This window comes from Vitis riparia, chromosome 8, assembly GCF_004353265.1.
Source record: "Vitis riparia cultivar Riparia Gloire de Montpellier isolate 1030 chromosome 8, EGFV_Vit.rip_1.0, whole genome shotgun sequence".
Classification (NCBI taxonomy): domain Eukaryota; kingdom Viridiplantae; phylum Streptophyta; class Magnoliopsida; order Vitales; family Vitaceae; genus Vitis; species Vitis riparia.
Genome location: NC_048438.1, coordinates 12,804,939 through 12,823,668, shown reverse-complemented (window position 1 = coordinate 12,823,668; position 18,730 = coordinate 12,804,939). Strand labels below are relative to the sequence as shown.

The 18,730-nt window shown below is 37.6% G+C and overlaps 3 protein-coding genes across 3 annotated transcripts; 2 read left to right on the top strand and 1 right to left on the bottom strand.

The window, feature by feature from the left end:
* The first annotated feature begins 4,103 nt into the window (after positions 1-4,103).
* LOC117920165 (RNA polymerase sigma factor sigF, chloroplastic) lies at positions 4,104-9,565 on the top strand. Its single transcript, XM_034837539.1, has 9 exons — positions 4,104-4,298; positions 5,969-6,117; positions 6,549-6,673; positions 6,816-7,025; positions 7,120-7,381; positions 7,468-7,698; positions 7,971-8,111; positions 8,448-8,648; positions 9,035-9,565. The coding sequence occupies exons 1-9, from the start codon at positions 4,202-4,204 to the stop codon at positions 9,320-9,322; spliced, it is 1,704 nt and encodes a 567-aa protein (XP_034693430.1). The 5' UTR covers positions 4,104-4,201; the 3' UTR covers positions 9,323-9,565.
* Positions 9,566-9,656: 91 nt separating this feature from the next.
* LOC117920163 (leucine-rich repeat receptor protein kinase EMS1-like) lies at positions 9,657-15,271 on the top strand. The gene is made up of 2 exons (XM_034837537.1): positions 9,657-10,693; positions 11,164-15,271. Exon 2 carries the CDS (start codon positions 11,212-11,214, stop codon positions 15,115-15,117), a length of 3,906 nt encoding a protein of 1,301 aa, XP_034693428.1. The 5' UTR covers positions 9,657-10,693; positions 11,164-11,211; the 3' UTR covers positions 15,118-15,271.
* Positions 15,272-15,297: 26 nt separating this feature from the next.
* Positions 15,298-17,908, bottom strand: LOC117920164 (pentatricopeptide repeat-containing protein At2g32630). The gene has a single exon (XM_034837538.1). The coding sequence runs from the start codon at positions 17,754-17,756 to the stop codon at positions 15,879-15,881; it is 1,878 nt and encodes a 625-aa protein (XP_034693429.1). The 5' UTR covers positions 17,757-17,908; the 3' UTR covers positions 15,298-15,878.
* Positions 17,909-18,730: the final 822 nt, after the last annotated feature.

The window sequence follows — 18,730 nt, the reverse complement described above, 5'->3', positions numbered from 1 at the left end:
GTAAATTTAAGAATGTTCATCTATTATTAAATATCATAGGATTGTTTATTCAGAAAACAATCATGTAATAGAATAGTATACTTGTGTCCGATGCCATGTCCTTTTCCGTCGCTTCCGTTTTTGGTGGTCTATTTACATAAAGACATGATCATTTTATAATATGATGGTGAAATATTATTTAAAATAATAATAATATTAAATTTTTTTATCTCTCTGTATGAGGATACTATATTAATTAGTTTTATTCTTAATTCATTTTTTAATATTCTTGTAAACACTTCAATGATGAATAAATTTATAATTCTTAGAATAGGTGTATATCATATATATTAACCTATAATTATAATATCTTATAATAATATATTAAAAAATACGTTGGATAAGTTATTTAATTATTTATTTTATCAAATATTTAGTTAAATACAAAAATTAACGAGTCATAAGATAATTTATTTTATTCCATAAGATAAGATAACTATTTTATTTCTTATAATATGTTATATATCGTTAACTAAATATAACTGTAGACCCCTCTTGGAGGAGCTAAGCATTTTTATTTTTTGGAAGAGTGGGGGACGACTTTTATGAACAGGCTGCATGGGACATATGGCCACCTTGCCATGGTGGTGGTTGAGGATGGAGACTTGTTGAATGGTGAGCAGTGGGATTGTTAAAAGCTTGCAAGAGAAAAAAATGAGGTGTGGTAGAAAGCGTCTAGGGGGAGGGGGGATTTTTGAAATAAAAAGGAGTATAGAGGGGGGAGGAGGGGAAACTAGGCATTAGCGGGGTGATTTAGGAGGAGGGGAGGGAAAGGGAATCGGATTTTTTGTTGTGGTTTGTTGGAAGCAGCTCGAAACTCAATTATTCTTGTTGGAGATAATCACTTTTAGGTATGTTTATTGTAGATTTCCCATTCATTTTCATTGGTATGCTTTTCTTCTTTTTTTCTGTTGATTCTTGGATGTTGTTTGTTGATTAGAAGTAGACATTGAAGGCTACATGTTTGTTTTAGCTGATCTCTAGGTTGGTTTGGTTGTGTTATAACATGTTCATTTCCCTTTTTTTTAATGGTTTTTGTTGAAGATTGGTTTACCCCTGTTTCAGCTTCCCATGAGATATCTGCAACCATGTTTTGATTTTTATTTAATACTCGTTTGATTTCACTCACCCTCATCTAAGCTCGTTGATTAAAATATGAAACGTGGTTTGTACGGGTTCATTTTTTGTTCTTACCCTTTGTGCTCTGTTTTGCTGTCATTCTCTGTTCTTGGTATTCGTCCATGGAGTGCATCGGATTTCTCACATTTGCTTGAGGGAGGGAGTAAGGAACTACAAGAAATATATTCTCAGTCTGTGGGTATGAAGAGTTACAACACGCCTGTCCAGTTGTGAGAATGTTAAAAATGGCTCATGGATGCTGAGAGCGGTTGAGATTTATTTGAGTGGTATGGTTTGAGAAGAACCTAACATCGATAAGGAAGATCCAAAAGTTTGAAAAACATAGAGAGACGGAGACCATTATCACTCTCGTCGTCAACATTGCCGGCGTTTACAGTGGCCATCTCACTCCCACAGTCGGTCGCCGCTACAACCTCTAGCTCCACCATTCTTGACATCTACACCTCACCGCAGTTACCACCACAACCGCTCCTAGTTGCTTTTTTCTCCACCATTGTCATTCATTTTTCATCCAGGTGTCGATGAGATCCATTTCGCCATAAATCACCACCATAGATCACTTCCATTTTTAGTGCCTTTGGATATACCAAAGCTTGTCAATTTCACCGGACTGTCATCTCACCGACGGCCACCGCTTCACTGCCATCACCACTGAGCTTCGCCCTCGATCGATCCACAACTCTGGTTGTGTCAGATTGCGCAATTTTGGAGGAAAGAATGCTTAGAGGAGATTCTAAGGATCGCGAAGTGGCTGGAGACGGTGGAGTGGTTGAAAGGCATGAGAAGGAGAATCCGCAGTCGGTTCTTCAAGGAATTCAATACCAGCTGATTGATTCGTCGTGAATTGGATCAAATGGACATCAACTATCATTTTCCGATGGCGAAGACCGGGATTCGAGCCACCATTGGCACTGGTGGTCCACCATTTGTTTCCGTCAGGGCCAACATGGATGCGCTCCCAATTCAGGAGGTCGTGGAATGGGAGCACAAAAACAAAGTTGTTGGGAAAATGCATGCTTGCGGGCACAATGCACACGTTGCAATGCTTTTTGGGGTTGCTAGGATGCTCAAGGCCCATGAACATCATTTAAAGGCTTCTCTCCACCTTGGCCCCACCCCTAAGTGCTTCCAATTTGCATGGTCACCTTGGCACACGACCCCAATAGCCATTTGTTCTCTTCTTGTTTCTTAATATTTTAATAATTTTCCAAACTCCAGTTTTCAAATAACTTTCAAAATTCCAATTCTCAAATCTAATTTTTCATAATTCCAATTCTCAAATTTAATTTTCAAAACTCCCATTTTCAAATAATTTTTTTTTTTTAATTCTAAATTTTAAATTTAATTTTTAAAGATTTCAATTTTCAAAACTCTAGTTTTATTTCACTCTAATTTTCAAATATTTTTTTAATTCTCTCAATTTTTATCCTTCATTAGGGTTTTGAATCACTAAAAATCCCATTTTTAAATAAAGTAGTTACATTTCCCTTTGGGTAAGCACTTTTACAAATTTTCTTTGATTTTCAAATAATTTTCTACCTTTCTTGATTTTTAATAAGCATGAAAACAATTTTCATAATTTCAAAATAATGAAATTTGTGGAATTAATTCATGCAAAATAACTTGGGCTTTGGTGGGGGCCTTACATATGAGTTTTCTATTTTGATTGTCAACCGCTATGCTTAATAAATATTGCTTGATTTTTGTCATGATATTTGATATGTTTGTAATAGTTTTATACTTGAGCTAACATTATTTCCATGATAGCGTACTATTACTTGCTGTTAAGGTACGATGTCATTCCCACTTTGCTTATTCTTATGCATGTTTCGCTTTATTATTTGATTATTTCATTGGTATCAATTGTCACATCGGCCTCACCTTATTTAGTAGTGACCTTATTATAGGGCTTAAAGGGGTGTTACGGCTCACCACCGTACCTTTCTAATAGGTAACTTGACCCCGAACCTAGATTTGTTTTTTCACGAATTGTCTTTTCAAAATAAAGAGTCACATTTAAGTTTTCTTTCTTATTTTGTTTTCCCTTAAAAAAATAAAATAAAAATAAGTGGCGACTCCAAGTTTTTTTTTTCTCCTAACTCACGGAATAAAAAAAAAAAAGTAGTCGCGTCATCGAATGGGAACGCATCGAGCAAAAATGTGGGGTCCACAATAACTTAAGTGAAAAAAAAAATGTTCAATAAAATCTAAAATTGGAAACTTCTCAATCAAAATTAGGTTTTGGGTAGTGAGGATTTTAACTACACGAAGTTTAAGTTATCTATTTAAATATTTACAATTTTATAAAAAAATAAAAATAAAATTCTCATGAACTCCATATTCAGTGGATTCTTGTAGCATTTTCAAATTTAATTTTTTTCTGGAGAGAGTAGTATTTGGAAAAAGTAATAAAGGAAAGAGTAACAAGAGATTTAAAAGTGTTTTCAAAAACAATATAATCGAAAAGCAAATTATATAATCTGTTTGGAAAACAAAAATCCCCTAACTTGGAAAACAAAAATGAAAAAATTTTGTCCAAATAAGGTTTTTTGAGAATTTATTTTGAAAATGGATGAATTATTTTTGAAATATTTTAATGGGTTTTTTTTAAAAGTATTATAAAAAATAATTTAAAATGTAAAGAATATCTTTAAATTTTTTTATAATATATGAGTGTAAAAAACATTAATGAAGAATAAAAACATTGTTTTAATTGATTTTTCAAACCGGTACACTAAAATTACGCTAAAGCATACTAAATGAATGGACTAAAAGATTTAAGATGGGCTGGCCCAGCCCAAAAACATCTTCCTGGAACGAGGCTTGGATATTGGGCTGGGAGTGAAACCGACAAGAAAGGCCCAATAACTCGAAGCGAAAAAGACCTCATCCTTTACATGGAAAAAAGATCTGGGTATGTAATCTGAGGCTTGGAAGTGATTCTGAAGCTGTGCTCTGCCTCGTTCCTCCTCTGTAAGGGAGAATAGATAAGAGATAACGTGGGTATAGCGTCTCAATTTCTATGTACAGTTATTCATCAATGGAGGCTGGAACCAACATTCTTTCTTCAACTCCTTCATTTCCTCCAAGAACTCATTTTAGAAATTCTTCTTCTTCAGGTAATGCTTTTTTCTTTTATGTTGTTTTGTTTGGTTACTGGGAAACTGAAAGAAAAAGAAAGAAGTGGAAGGGAATGTTGAGAACCTTGTATTTCCTATGCTACAAATGAGTCTTTCCCGAGAATTCGATTTCTTGGCTAAATTTTGGTTGGGTTTTCTTCAGTTTTCTCGTGCGGCCAAACTTGGGGTTTACGGGAATGAATTAATGATAAATAATGATGTGAAGCAAATGGGTATGTAAAGCTTAGTTGGTTTCCAATTGGGTTTTGGCATAGCACAGTGAGCTTCTGAGTTCAACTTGTATTTTGTTTCGTTTTTAAGTTCTGTTTCTTTATTGTTTATGATATGAATTCCGTAAGCACTTTTAGCCTCTTGTTTGATTCCCGGGAAGACTCAGGAAAAAGAAGGGGAAATTCTTGTTTAATTGAATTGCTGAGACTGACTCTATCTTCCCACTCTCATGGAGAGGTTCGTGGAAGAGAAAAAGAAATCTTAATTTAGATGCACTTCTAAAGTTTTCTGCTAGATCATTAGGAAGAAACAAGTGCCATTTGTGGAAAACATGTTGCACAAAGATGTGTCGCCTATCAAAAAATAAAGGTGGATTCCTTCCGGAATTGTGATTCCATGGTATTTAAGGATTTTGCTTTTATTGTGGATTTTGGGTCCATTTAAATTCATTTCCGAATCCACTGGTGTGTGTTTAAGTGTTGACCAAACCATTTATTTGGAAGCTGGGCCTCGAATTTCAAATCCAAACACCCAAATCCATGCACTTGAAACAACCTAAGAATTTTTAGAATGGGAATTTGAATTTGTAAGTAGGGCTATGGCATTACAAGAAATTTGGTCCATGTATAACCAACAAAAATTATCTTATAAAGGTTGACCATCTCATATATGAGGAGCTGTTTCACCTGGGAATTTTTTTTCCTGAATTGCAGTGGCAGGCTGGGTGTGATAGTGTTAGGTTTTCTGAGCTGTTTATGTTTCAGAAATTTATCGCTTCTAAGGATCTATTGCAATTTTACATGTGAAAACAGGGAGATAACACCAGGAGGAATAATCATGGATTTGTAGGAATACTTTTAAAATACTTTGGTTTACCTGAAACCATGGTATTTTCCTCCAAAATAGGGGAATGGGATTAATTTGGGCGAGTCCCAAAAAACTATGAACTTAATTAGGTTGCAATTTGACAGTAGGTGATCCTTATATTGAATTATTGCAGTATCTGCACTTGCAACTATTCCACTTGTTAGTCTCTATTCTTTTCTTGTAAAAGAGTGCTGTTGTTTAACCTAGTTTAAGTTACAGCCTCTCCAGCAAAATGCATCCCCCTTTTTTAGTATTTCCTGGAATTGGTGGATTGTTAATGTACTCATGTTAATTTGATAAATTATAAGTATGTCCCTTGAAACTTTTCTGTTGCTCTCTCTTCTCGTAGAGTTATGCTATTGTTTTAACCTTAATTATATTGCTTCCTTTTGTGGAAAGTATGTTATTTTTTCTCATTTACTGGGAAGTTTTTTTTTTTTTTATTGTTATTATTATTTTATATTGCACCCTTTTGTGCACCTTTTTTTTTTCCTCATTTACTGGGAAGTTTATGATAATCTATCTTTTGGTTCTCAGGATGTTTCATATATGTTTATCTGTTAATTTTGCAGTTTTAATGCTTCATGACCAAGTAGCTCCTGCAGTTGCCTCAATTCCAACAACTATTGCTCGAAAATTTCCTGCTTCCGTTCTTTTGCAAGAGCAGCGTGATGAGTATAGGCCTTTTCCACAGGCACTCAAGGATGAGAGAACATTCCAGGTCTGACCCTTGGGACAGATTGGCAACATTAGTAGTGGCAGACTCTAAACATTAATATATTTATTCATCTTTTAGGTTGGCAATTTTTTTCTGCTTGCCTAATTCACATCTGAGTAAATCTTTTCATATTAAAAAGTAAAAATAAAAAATCCTCGGACTGGAGGGTATTTTGTTATTTTGGATGCCATTAATCTAGTGGTTTTGTATGAAAGACCATTGTTGGTTCCTCTTTTCAAAATTTATAATGCTTAAAATGATTTATGTTGTTTCCTTCTCAATTTAAAGGTCAATCTGATAAATGTTGTGGTGTTGAAGTATCCCTCTACCTCTTCTGCTTGCTGCCTCCGGCCTCCCTTCCTCTCTTACTATAATTTTGATGGGGGTTTGTAAATTGTATCATTGATTTTCTCATAGTTTTTGCTCTGCTGAAGGCAACATTGGAGAAGAGGCAGATGGAGATTGTGGTCTCAGCTGATGAAGAGAACTCTGATGATCATGATCAATACATGGTGGACTTTGAGCGCCGGTTGCTTCTCCAGCCTGGTTTATGGTATTCGTAAGATGAATCAAACTCTTTGATTCCTGTTGCTTGTGTTAGTTTGATATTTGTCTTATTAAAAATTGTTGTTCTTTTTGCTCATATATTTTAATTTTATCCAAAGTTGCATCCCCTATTAATTTCTTTTATTCTGTCACAGATTGCCATCCTCCCAAACAGGAGAAAAGTCACCCTTTTCCTCGAGTATTATGAAGTCTATTACAACTGATATTGAGAATTCTATGGATGTTAAACCATGCGATGTGCTTGCACTTGCTAAGAAAGCTTTATCAGCCTCAAAACAAGCAGTCTCATTATATGAGAATGCAAAACTCGTTGGAGCTGATCTTGAGGATTCTCCTTCTCCTAGGTCAGTTTCTTTTGAACTTCCTTGTTTCCCTGTTGTCACATTCATATTTCTAAGGTATTTATGTGGGGAGTAATATTTTAAATGGCTTCTTCAGTTTGGGGGCCATAAGTTCACCTAATCTTCCACTCGAGGAGAAAACAGTGAGGTCAACACGGCTTCTAGAGAGGCGATCTAAAAAAAGAAGGAATCCAAAAGTTGCAGTTCATGAAAACCATGGTTCTAGAAGGGCAGAGGTACAAAGAAAGATAAATGAAGGGTATGATCCAAAAGACCCTCTTCGTTTATTCTTGTGGGGTCCAGAAACTAGAAAACTTCTTACTGCTAAAGAAGAATCTGAATTGATTGTTCAGATACAGGTATATTCCTGACTCCCATCAGTTTCCAATTTAGGATGTCTGATCTAAGCAGAGGACTTATTCTCGTTTGTTGCTCTGCATAACAGGAGCTAATGAGATTAGAAGAGGTGAAGAAAAGGCTTCAATCTCATCTTAAGCGTGAGCCGACAGTGGTTGAATGGGCTGAAGCTGTTGGGCTTAGTTGTCAAGTCTTGCAGTCACAACTTCACTCTGGAAACCGTAGCCGGCAAAAGCTGATTTATGCTAATCTTCGTATGGTGGTTCATATTGCTAAACAATATCAGGGGCGTGGTCTCAACCTTCAGGACTTATTACAGGTAAATCAGAGCAAGGTTGTTTTTGAAACTTCTGTTTTCCCTAACATAAGTAATATTGACAGCTGGAAACATGGACAGCATTGGATTTTGCAGTAGAATGTTAAGGTTGTGTCAGCAGCCTCTAGTCTAACAAATGCTTCATATTGAAGCTCTTAGGGGGGCTTTACATTTAAATGGTTTCCAGTTTCCCTTTCCTTTTCCTGGTTAAATTTAACAATAAAACATATCAGCTAATTATAATCTTTTCTGCATCTATTCTGATCCTGTTATAGGAGGGAAGCATGGGTCTTATGAACAGTGTTGAGAAGTTCAAGCCAAATGCTGGTTGCCGATTTGCTTCTTATGCATACTGGTGGATAAGGCAAGCAGTTAGGAAGGCCATATTTCAACATTCCAGGACAATCCGTTTGCCAGTAATGACCCTTATATTCCTTAACTGATCTCTATTCAACAGATTTTAGTGTTTTGACAAAAATTATGGAAGGTTTTTTTGGTGTCTGATCTTAAATAATTTTGAACTTTTGACAAAAAGTTCCTATGCTCCAATGGAATTTGGAAGAATTTTATAATCTCAAAATTTGAGCCTGCTATCGACTTCTCTCCATGATAGCAGAGAAACTAGGGAGTTGCTGTGCTAAAACACTGATATTATTGCCCTTTTACCTTTTATTTTTAAGATTTGAATGTCATGTGTTTATCTAAACAAAACACTAATACTAGTGTCTGAAGAACTAATAAATTATTTGCAGGAGAATATGTATAGCCTCCTGGGCAAGGTAAAGGAAGCAAAGAGACTGCTCATTCAAGAAGGGCATCATGACCCGACAAAAGAGGAAATTGCAGAACGTGTTGGAATTACAATTGAGAAGTTGCAAAGACTGCTACTACACACAAGGATGCCACTTTCAATGCAACAGCCTGTGTGGGCAGATCAAGATACCACATTTCAGGTAGTGTTTTCTTATTATGTTGATTTCCTTCTTGGAGTACAAATACCAAGTCAAAGTGGAATTGTAACATCCAATTACTGCCTGGAACATGCAAACGCTGTTCTTGGAAGCTTAAAATTCACATATCGATCGAAAAATACAAGGACAGTGGGGAAGCCAATGGTAACTGCAAAATTTAACAATAATTACTGAAAAAATTGGGAATTTATGTAAGAACAACTAATTATCACCTCCCTATTGTGATTCCTGAATATATATCTGGATTTACGATATTCATGAGCTCTCATATATGGTATTACTATAAAACCGTGTTTCTCAATGAAAAGGGATTGTGCATAGATTGGCACTTTGGATGTTATTACATGCTTCTCATTGTATGCTCTCAGGAAGTCACTGCAGACACTGGAATTGAGATCCCAGATGTGAGTGTGGGAAAGCAACTGATGAGGCAACATGTAAGGAACCTCCTACATGTTCTCACTCCTAAAGAAAGGCGGATAATTCGACTAAGATTCGGCATTGGGGACGGCATTCCCAGAACACTGTCTGAAATTGGGCTTGTGTTTGGGTTTTCTAAGGAGAGAGTGCGTCAGCTGGAGCAACGAGCACTTCACAAGCTCAAACAGTGTCTCAGCAGCCATGGTCTGGAGTCATATACTGATTTACTTGTTTAAATGTTAACAAATATTCATGAGTTTTGGCCTTTGGAACTCTTTCGAAGTTGAAAGGAAGCTTTGAAGCTGAATTTACCAGCTACTGGTAGCTCAACTGATTATGAGAGAGCACCCTGAATGGGGTTTAGGCATTTTCTCAAGTGGTTTGTTAATATGTTCTTTGTATCGCCAAATAGAACGCTAATCTGTGTTCTGTAAGTGAATGTTTATGTTAAATAATCCAAAGTTTATCAATGTTTTCTATGTTTTGAACATTTCTTAATTTTTAACTTCTGGGTCTGAAGCAATAATATAAAACGTGTGGCCCTGGGGCCAACTGGAAGTAGCAGTCATTCAATGGGAATGGGATAGGCCTATTCCTGCAGCCAATGGGTCCATGACTCCATGGAGGGTGATTATAATTTATATGAGGTGGTAGAACAACCTGCGCAAGGCACCACAGAGAGGATTGACGGGTCCATCATTGCAAATTTACAAGCAAAAGATAACTTCCATGTGCTATATCAGGCTATCAGCCATACAGATGCGATCCACACTACCATCATTTAATGTTTGTCAATATTTGAAAGAAAGGACCCTGCTAGACCGTACCCTCTCCTGCATGGTGTGTTGTTGAAAACAAAATCTGTTTCCAAAACAGTGGAGTTGGAGTACGAATTTGGTGCAAAGTCATGGCAATAGGCCCCGCTTGCCAACTCAGTATAGGATTGATGCAGATGTATGGGAGGTGGGAATTGGGAATGGCCCACAAGATCGGCGGTGTTTGTCATTTGGCCTGGGCCCTGGACACAGACGTTGCTTGCTTGCTTCTGCGTGCAAAACTCTTCTTTCTTTGTTTGGTTTCTGTACTGCATTTTTTGAACCTCGCTCAAGAAATCAATGTAGAAACTGCTCGCCGCTCACACCCTCCGACTCCTTCATGCGGTGTATATGTCTCTGAAGAGCTGTGCTTCAACTGTTACTGACAAAACCCACCAACCCTCACCCTTGCCAGCATGGGCTGGGCCTCTTTCTAGTTTCTACTACTATGTTAAATGCCTGCAATGCTAACCTCTAACTCCACCTGCTTCATCTTTTGCTTGCTGCCACTACTACTACTGTCTTTCCTTGCACGCCCTGCTCCTGACAAATTCACCAACTCCCCCTTTCCTCCTTAATTAATGCTCTACTCTACCATCTATCCATCTACATTTCGTCTTAATTCCTTCATTTTCTGCCTCTCTTTGTGTTGGAGTGCTGTGCTTCCCTGTTATCGTCTTGGTTTTGTGAAGCTGATGGCCGGCGCCATGCTTTCCTCCGGCCCTCATTATCATAGTTAATTTGGGTGCTTCTCTGTTATCTGCAAAAGCCCATCTTCTGATTTCCAAATCGGTATGTGAGCGTTCCTCATTTGATCTTTCTGTGTATTCTAAAACCCTTTATTTATTTATTATTGAATTTACCTGCAAATATTTCTAACTAAATAAAAAAGGGAACACCTTAAAGCTTTGTAGCTCCAAAACAAATGTCTTAAACTGCTGTTGAAAACTGAACTAAGCAGTACACATGCCAATGTTCTATCTGTTTCTGGTAGTTTACAAGTAGAGTTGACAAAGAAGTACCTTTTGCATGAAAACATTCTCATTCTTGGTTGTTTTTTCAATATTATCTTTCATAATTTACTGCAAATGTTGATTTTTCATATCCACCAGAATGCTTTCTGTTCAATTATTATGCACTGGTGAAATGGTTGGGACTTGGAGATTTCTATGGCTTTTCTTCTTGTTATGTCTCGCCAACTTTAAGTAATGCAGGTTTCACTCTGATAATCGAAAGGTTTTTGCTTTAATACACTCTTTCAGATAACTTACCTATTCAGAGTACTGACTGAAACTCCAACAATCTTTGAAATGGCTTCTTCTCCAAGTTGGTCCAAGCTCAGGTTGTTCTTGATGATGTTGCTGTATTCTTTAGACCTGAATGCAGAAGCCTCAGAATTGCAGGCATTGCTCAACTTTAAAACTGGTCTTAGAAACGCAGAAGGGATTGCAGATTGGGGCAAGCAGTCATCACCCTGTGCTTGGACAGGGATTACTTGCAGAAATGGCAGTGTTGTTGCTCTTTCTTTGCCTCGTTTTGGTCTGCAAGGGATGCTTTCTCAGGCACTGATATCCCTATCAAACCTCGAACTTCTTGATCTCTCTGACAATGAATTTTCTGGTCCAATCCCATTACAGTTCTGGAAGCTCAAAAACCTTGAAACCCTCAATCTAAGCTTCAATCTTCTCAATGGAACCTTGTCTGCTCTTCAAAATCTTAAAAACTTGAAAAATCTAAGGCTTGGGTTTAACAGCTTTTCAGGCAAGTTGAACTCTGCGGTCTCCTCTTTCTCAAGCCTTCAAATATTAGATTTGGGTTCGAATCTTTTCACAGGAGAAATCCCTGAGCAGTTATTGCAACTATCTGAATTGCAGGAGCTGATTTTAGGAGGAAATGGATTTTCTGGTCCAATTCCATCATCCATTGGAAACCTTTCGGATCTTCTTGTTCTGGATCTTGCTAATGGCTTCCTCTCTGGTAGCCTCCCCAAGTGTATTGGATCACTGAAAAAATTGCAGGTGTTAGATATTTCCAACAACTCGATCACAGGACCAATTCCCCCTTGTATTGGGGATATGACTGCACTAAGAGATCTTCGGATTGGAAACAACAGATTTGCAAGTAGAATTCCTCCTGAAATTGGCACTCTCAAAAACCTGGTTAATCTGGAAGCTCCCTCTTGTACTCTCCATGGTCCAATTCCAGAAGAAATAGGCAATCTACGAAGTCTCAAGAAACTTGATCTTTCTGGCAATCAGTTGCAATCACCAATCCCCCAATCCGTTGGGAATCTGGGGAACCTCACTATTCTTGTCATCAATAATGCAGAAATAAATGGGACCATTCCCCCAGAACTGGGCAATTGCCAGAAGCTAAAGACCGTTATCCTGAGTTTCAATGATTTGCATGGGGTTTTGCCAGATAACCTCAGTGGTTTATCAGAATCAATCATCTCTTTCAGTGCTGAACAGAATCAGCTTGAAGGGCAGATTCCATCTTGGCTTGGCAGGTGGCTCTTTGCTGAGTCTATTCTCTTGGCATCAAATCAGTTCCATGGAAGGATCCCATCACAATTAAGCAATTGTTCATCCCTGTCGTTTCTCAGTCTCAGCCATAATCAATTATCAGGCACCATTCCTTCAGAGCTTTGTAGTTGCAAATTCTTGTCTGGACTTGACCTCGAGAATAATCTCTTCACTGGGTCAATTGAAGATACATTCCAAAACTGTAAAAACCTTTCCCAGCTTGTTCTTGTCCAGAACCAGCTTACTGGAACTATCCCTGCGTATCTATCTGATCTTCCACTTCTAAGTCTTGAACTTGATTGCAACAATTTTTCAGGAGAAATTCCTGATGAGATATGGAACTCAAAGTCCCTACTAGAGTTCAGTGCTGGTTTCAACTTTCTTCAAGGCAGGTTGTCTTCAAAGATTGGCAATCTGGTGACCCTTCAACGCCTTATCTTGAATAATAATAGATTGGAAGGCAGAGTTCCAAAGGAGATCAGAAACTTGGGGAGCTTATCAGTACTCTTCCTAAACCAAAACAAGCTATCAGGCGAAATACCTCCTCAATTATTCCAATTAAGGCTTCTGACAAGCTTGGATCTTGGGTATAATAAATTTACAGGAAGTATTCCATCCAACATTGGGGAGCTGAAAGAGTTGGAGTTCCTGGTACTTGCCCACAACCAACTATCCGGCCCACTTCCCATTGGGATAACAGAGGGTTTCCAGCAATCATCAATTCCAGATACAAGCTATTTACAGCATCGTGGAGTTTTAGATCTCTCCATGAACAAGTTTTCTGGCCAGTTACCTGAAAAGCTTGGAAAGTGCAGTGTGATTGTTGACCTGCTGCTTCAAAATAACAACTTCACTGGAGAAATCCCAGGATCAATTTTCCAACTCCCATCTGTCATTTCAATCGATCTTTCGTCAAACCAACTGGAAGGGAAGATACCTACTGAGGTAGGAAAAGCACAAAAGCTTCAAGGTCTGATGCTGGCACACAACAACCTTGAAGGAGGCATTCCTTCGGAGATTGGCAGTCTAAAAGATCTAGTAAAGCTTAATCTATCTGGAAATCAGTTATCTGGTGAAATTCCTGCTTCAATTGGCATGCTACAAAGCCTTTCTGATCTGGATCTAAGCAACAATCATCTGTCTGGTTCAATTCCTTCTTTCTCAGAATTGATCAACCTTGTTGGCCTTTACCTACAACAAAATAGAATATCAGGTAACATTAGTAAACTACTCATGGATAGCTCAATGTGGCACCAAGTTGGCACTTTGAACCTGAGCTTAAACATGTTAAATGGTGAAATTCCAAGCTCTATTGCAAATCTGTCATACCTGATTTCCTTGGATCTGCATAGAAATAGATTCACTGGCAGTATAACCAAATACTTTGGCCATCTCTCACAACTTCAGTACCTGGACATTTCTGAGAACCTCCTCCATGGACCGATTCCACATGAGTTATGTGACCTTGCTGATCTAAGATTCTTGAACATTTCAAACAATATGTTACATGGAGTCTTGGACTGTTCTCAATTTACAGGAAGATCTTTTCTGAACACCAGTGGCCCTTCTGGATCTGCAGAAGTAGAGATCTGCAACATCAGAATCAGTTGGAGAAGATGCTTCCTTGAAAGGCCAGTAATCTTGATATTGTTCTTGAGCACTACCATTTCCATTCTATGGTTAATTGTTGTCTTCTTCCTAAAGAGGAAAGCCATATTTCTGGATAACAGGAAGTTTTGTCCTCAGAGCATGGGAAAGCACACTGATCTCAATTTTAACACAGCTGTCATTTTGAAGCAGTTTCCCCTTCAGCTGACAGTCTCAGAAATTATGCACATCACAAACAATTTCTCCAAAGCCAATGTCATAGGTGATGGAGGATCAGGTACGGTTTACAGAGGGATCCTCCCTAATGGGCAGTTGGTTGCCATCAAGAAGCTTGGGAAGGCAAGAGACAAAGGAAGCAGAGAGTTCCAAGCAGAACTGGATGCAATTGGGAGAGTGAAGCACAAGAATCTGGTTCCGCTGCTGGGATATTGTTCTTCTGGAGATGAAAAACTATTGATATATGAATTCATGGCAAATGGTAGTTTGGATTTCTGGTTAAGAGGTAAGCCTAGAGCTTTGGAAGTGCTGGATTGGACTAGAAGGGTAAAAATAGCAATAGGAACAGCGCAAGGGCTTGCTTTTTTGCACAACATTGTTCCTCCAGTCATTCACAGGGATGTCAAGGCCAGTAACATACTTCTGGATGAAGATTTCCAACCTCGGGTTGCAGATTTTGGACTTGCAAGGATTCTGAAAGTCCATGAAACCCATGTGACCACTGAAATTGCAGGAACATATGGATACATTGCACCAGAATATATTCAAAACTGGAGATCTACAACGAAGGGGGATGTGTACAGTTTTGGAGTGATTATGCTAGAAATGGTCACAGGAAAAGAGCCAACTGGTTTGGGATTTAAGGATGTGGAAGGGGGGAATTTGGTGGGTTGGGTCAAGGAGATGGTGGGGAAGGACAAGGGAGTAGAGTGCTTAGATGGGGAAATTTCCAAGGGGACTACATGGGTGGCTCAGATGCTTGAGCTGCTACATCTGGGTGTAGACTGTACCAATGAGGATCCAATGAAGAGGCCTTCCATGCAGGAGGTGGTTCAGTGTCTTGAACATGTTGCAATGAAGAACTAGGATCCACAATGGTGTTATGAGGGCAATATCAATGTTTGTTCCCCTGTGCTATCTTTATCTGAAAGAAGATGAAATGGACACAAGGGTTTGGTCCCTGGTAATGTACCTTTTGTAATGAAATGTGCTCTAATGAAAGTGGATATTTATCCTACAAGTTAGAAATTATTTGATATTCAGAAGAAGATGACAACAAGACAATACCCATATTATGCTGGTAAACAAAACTAAAACATGACATCGGACTTTAACAGATGTGATTAATCACCAAATATTATAGTTGGTCTCTATATCTCCTGCAAAAGTTTCACAAGATGTCATGATATACTGGGCTTGGGTTGACCTTAAAAACGGTAGCTTCACCCAGATATCAGTGTGTATACTGGGGATCTTTTCTACTTCTCAAGCTACTTGCCTCTTCATCAGATTCCAAATCCAACCTTGCCCTTGGATCATGGGATGAAGAACTGTAATTAGCATGTCATTTTCCACACTTCTATTTATTATCTCTTCGAGTGGAGCACCCAAACAACCGCCCAGTGCTCACTCCAGAGTTGAACTATTAATCTTTACAGCAACAATAGTTTCTATCAATTCAACTCTCTTGCAAGATAAATTGGTTGTCAGCCAAATCCCGTTAACTATCAATCTTGGTTGTCACCCAGGACATGGGTGTAGGATGGGCTCGTTACAGGACTTCTACAATACAAGATAGACTTGTATTTACACATGGCATGTAAAAGCCCTCCGAGAATCATTTAAAGCTAAGACTTGGCTGAATGAAGGCTGCCCACAAGCGAAGAATATACTGTGTCATCAGGTGTAAGGCCTGTCTCTTTCATCTCATCATATAGTTTAAAAGCTTCTTCGGATCTCCCGTCTTTAGACAGGCCTGAAATCATAGCAGTGTATGTGACTACATTTGGAACCAACCCTCTCTGAGGCATTTCATCGAACAGTTTCAGTGCCATATCTACCTTTCCATCTATGCATTCCCCATGTATAAGAGATGTGTATGTATAAACATCTGGTATCAAACCCCTGTTTTCCAGTTCATCTTTTAGCTTATGAGCTTCTTTCATATTCCCTCTCTTACTATACCCATCTATTAGAACATTGTATGTAATGATATTAGGTACATTTCCTTTCTCCTCCATCTCTCGAAACACCCTCTTCGCTTCCACAAAGTTCCCCTCCTTGCAATAGATGTCAATCAAAGTAGTAAAACTCATTGTGTTGGGAGACACACCTCTTTCCACCATTGAAAACAACAAGCCCTTTGCTTCATCTTTCCTGTTCAATTTACACAACCCGCTGGCAATTGAGTTATAAGCAAACACATCACTCTCAAGTCCTTTCTTCTCCATGACAACCTGCAGCCTCAGAGCTTCATCTACCATTCCACTTTCACAGTATCCATCAATTAATGTATTAAATATCACTGGATTGAGATCAATCCCTTTACCTTGCATCTCATTTACCAACATTTGCGCAGCCTCCATCTGCCCAGCCTTGCACACACCATGGATCAAAGCCCCGTAAGTGTGAGCACTCGGAATGAGGCCCTTGTCAGTCATTTCATCAAACAATACAAGTGCCCTTTTAACGTTCCCTGATCTACAATTGCAACTAATGATTGAAGTGTACACATAGACATCCGCCTCTATCCCTTTCTCACGCATTTCCTCAAACAGCCTCTGGGCTTCTTCTATCTTCCCTATGTTTGAAAACCCATGAATCAAAAGTGTATAGGTCACAACATTGCATGCCACCCCTTCCTTCTCCATAAGGGTCAAAATCTCCGCAACTCCCCCAAGATCCAATCTTTTAAAATAGCCTTCAATAAATGCATTATATGTGACAACATTGGCTTTGACCCCTTTAGCAGCTACTTCGTCCATTAATTTCCTGCCCATTTCCACATCTCCTCTCTTACACAACCCATCAAGCACAATCGTCAAAGAGTAGACGGTAACCTCAACATCTAAATTGACCATTCTCCGGAAAAACCTCAAACATGAATCCACCTGACCACCTCTCCGAAGGGCAAGTAGATAAACCAAGCAGGACCTCTCATCAATATGAAACCCCTTCTTCTCCATATGTTCAAAAGCCTCTAAAGCCTCTCCAAACATTTTGTTATCAGCATAAACCCTAAACAATAAATCAAAAAACTTCTCCTTAAATTTAGCTCCATTGCATTTAGATTCATTGCATGCATCATCAACCAAAGAAGCTATGACTGTAACTGGAACTCTAAGACCATCATCAACAGCAGCACAATTGAAGAGATGCCTTATCTCGGCAAACTTTTGGGATTTATGTAACTTGTCAGACTTTCGGGATCTATATAACTTGAAAATTAGGGTTATATAGGCCCTAAGATCGGGTTTATAATAGTTTTTTCTAATGAAGTGAAAGAAATCTAAGCAAGATTCGGCTGTGAGAATATGGTTTGAGAGAATAAGGTGAACGGTCTGAGAATTGAGACTAGAGAGGAGAGATGGTGTTGTTTGGAGAGATTTGGCGCCTGAACTGACTAGGGTTTTAGAGATCTTCCCGGCAATTTCTTGATTCAATTTCAAACTGGGGTTTGAGGAGAAAGCTTTTTTCAGGTTACTCCACATCTTTGGGGTGGACATTGGAAATCAGAGAAGACGATACTGTCGAGGTCACAGGGTAGGGTTCCGAAAGCAGTTGATCTCTGGCCACCCTCCTAAAAAGGAAAACACTTCCGCGGGTGCTTCCGTCGTGAAATATCAAATATTGGCTCATTCAGTCATGAATCATGATGACAGTCTTGACAGACACGATTTCGAAAAAACTGCAGTGACGTTAAACAATATTTTTAAAAATACTTCAACTAAAAACCTATATTCAGCAGCAATTTCTCACCTCTTAAGTTTAAATATTTAAATTAAATTTTTTAAAAAATACAAAAATTATTACAAAATTATAATTTAATAATTTAAATTTTATCTTTTAAAAAAACATTATTTTATTTTATTTTAATATATTTAAAAATATTTTTTGAACCATTGAGCTTTAAAAAATATTTTTAATATTTTTCTTAAAATCCCTTGCACAATATAGCTTCCCAAAGCAATAAATTAAAATAATTTTATCAAATACTATAATTTTTTACTAATTAGCTAAAATTTAATATATTTAAGGAATAATATAGTTTAAATGGCTTGTTAATTATAAAATTTTTTTTTAATGAAAATTTGAGAAATATTGAATGAATATTCAAAAAATAATAATAATAATGGGATGAAATATGATTAAAACCTTAATAGTATTGAAAATTTATTAAAAAAATAATAGAATAAGTAGTAATATATATTAAAATGAATTAATTGATTAAAAATGATAAAATAATTTCTAGTGAATTTAACCTTTTTCAATGTTTATTTTTAAAAGGTTATTCATTTTTTACATAAATGTTTATAACATGTAGAGTTTGAAAGAAAAAATTACTATTACGAACGATGACAAAAAAAAAAATGAAGACATCTTTATCAAAATATGATAAAAAAAATGATTGAAAGATTAGATTTTTAAATTTGAGTTTTTATAACCTTATTAAAATTGTTAAAGGAGAGGATCGAATATG

What these genes read in the sequence shown, in the direction of transcription:
- LOC117920165 (XM_034837539.1), top strand. Translation starts at nt 4,202, where the DNA reads ATGTACAGTTATTCATCAATGGAGGCTGGAACCAACATTCTTTCTTCA. An exon ending in TAGAAATTCTTCTTCTTCAG is followed by an intron (nt 4,299 to 5,968) that starts GTAATGCTTTTT and finishes TTAATTTTGCAG; the next exon opens with TTTTAATGCTTCATGACCAA. An exon ending in CCAGGACAATCCGTTTGCCA is followed by an intron (nt 8,112 to 8,447) that starts GTAATGACCCTT and finishes AATTATTTGCAG; the next exon opens with GAGAATATGTATAGCCTCCT.
- LOC117920163 (XM_034837537.1), top strand. Translation starts at nt 11,212, where the DNA reads ATGGCTTCTTCTCCAAGTTGGTCCAAGCTCAGGTTGTTCTTGATGATG.
- LOC117920164 (XM_034837538.1), bottom strand. Translation starts at nt 17,756, where the DNA reads ATGTCCACCCCAAAGATGTGGAGTAACCTGAAAAAAGCTTTCTCCTCA.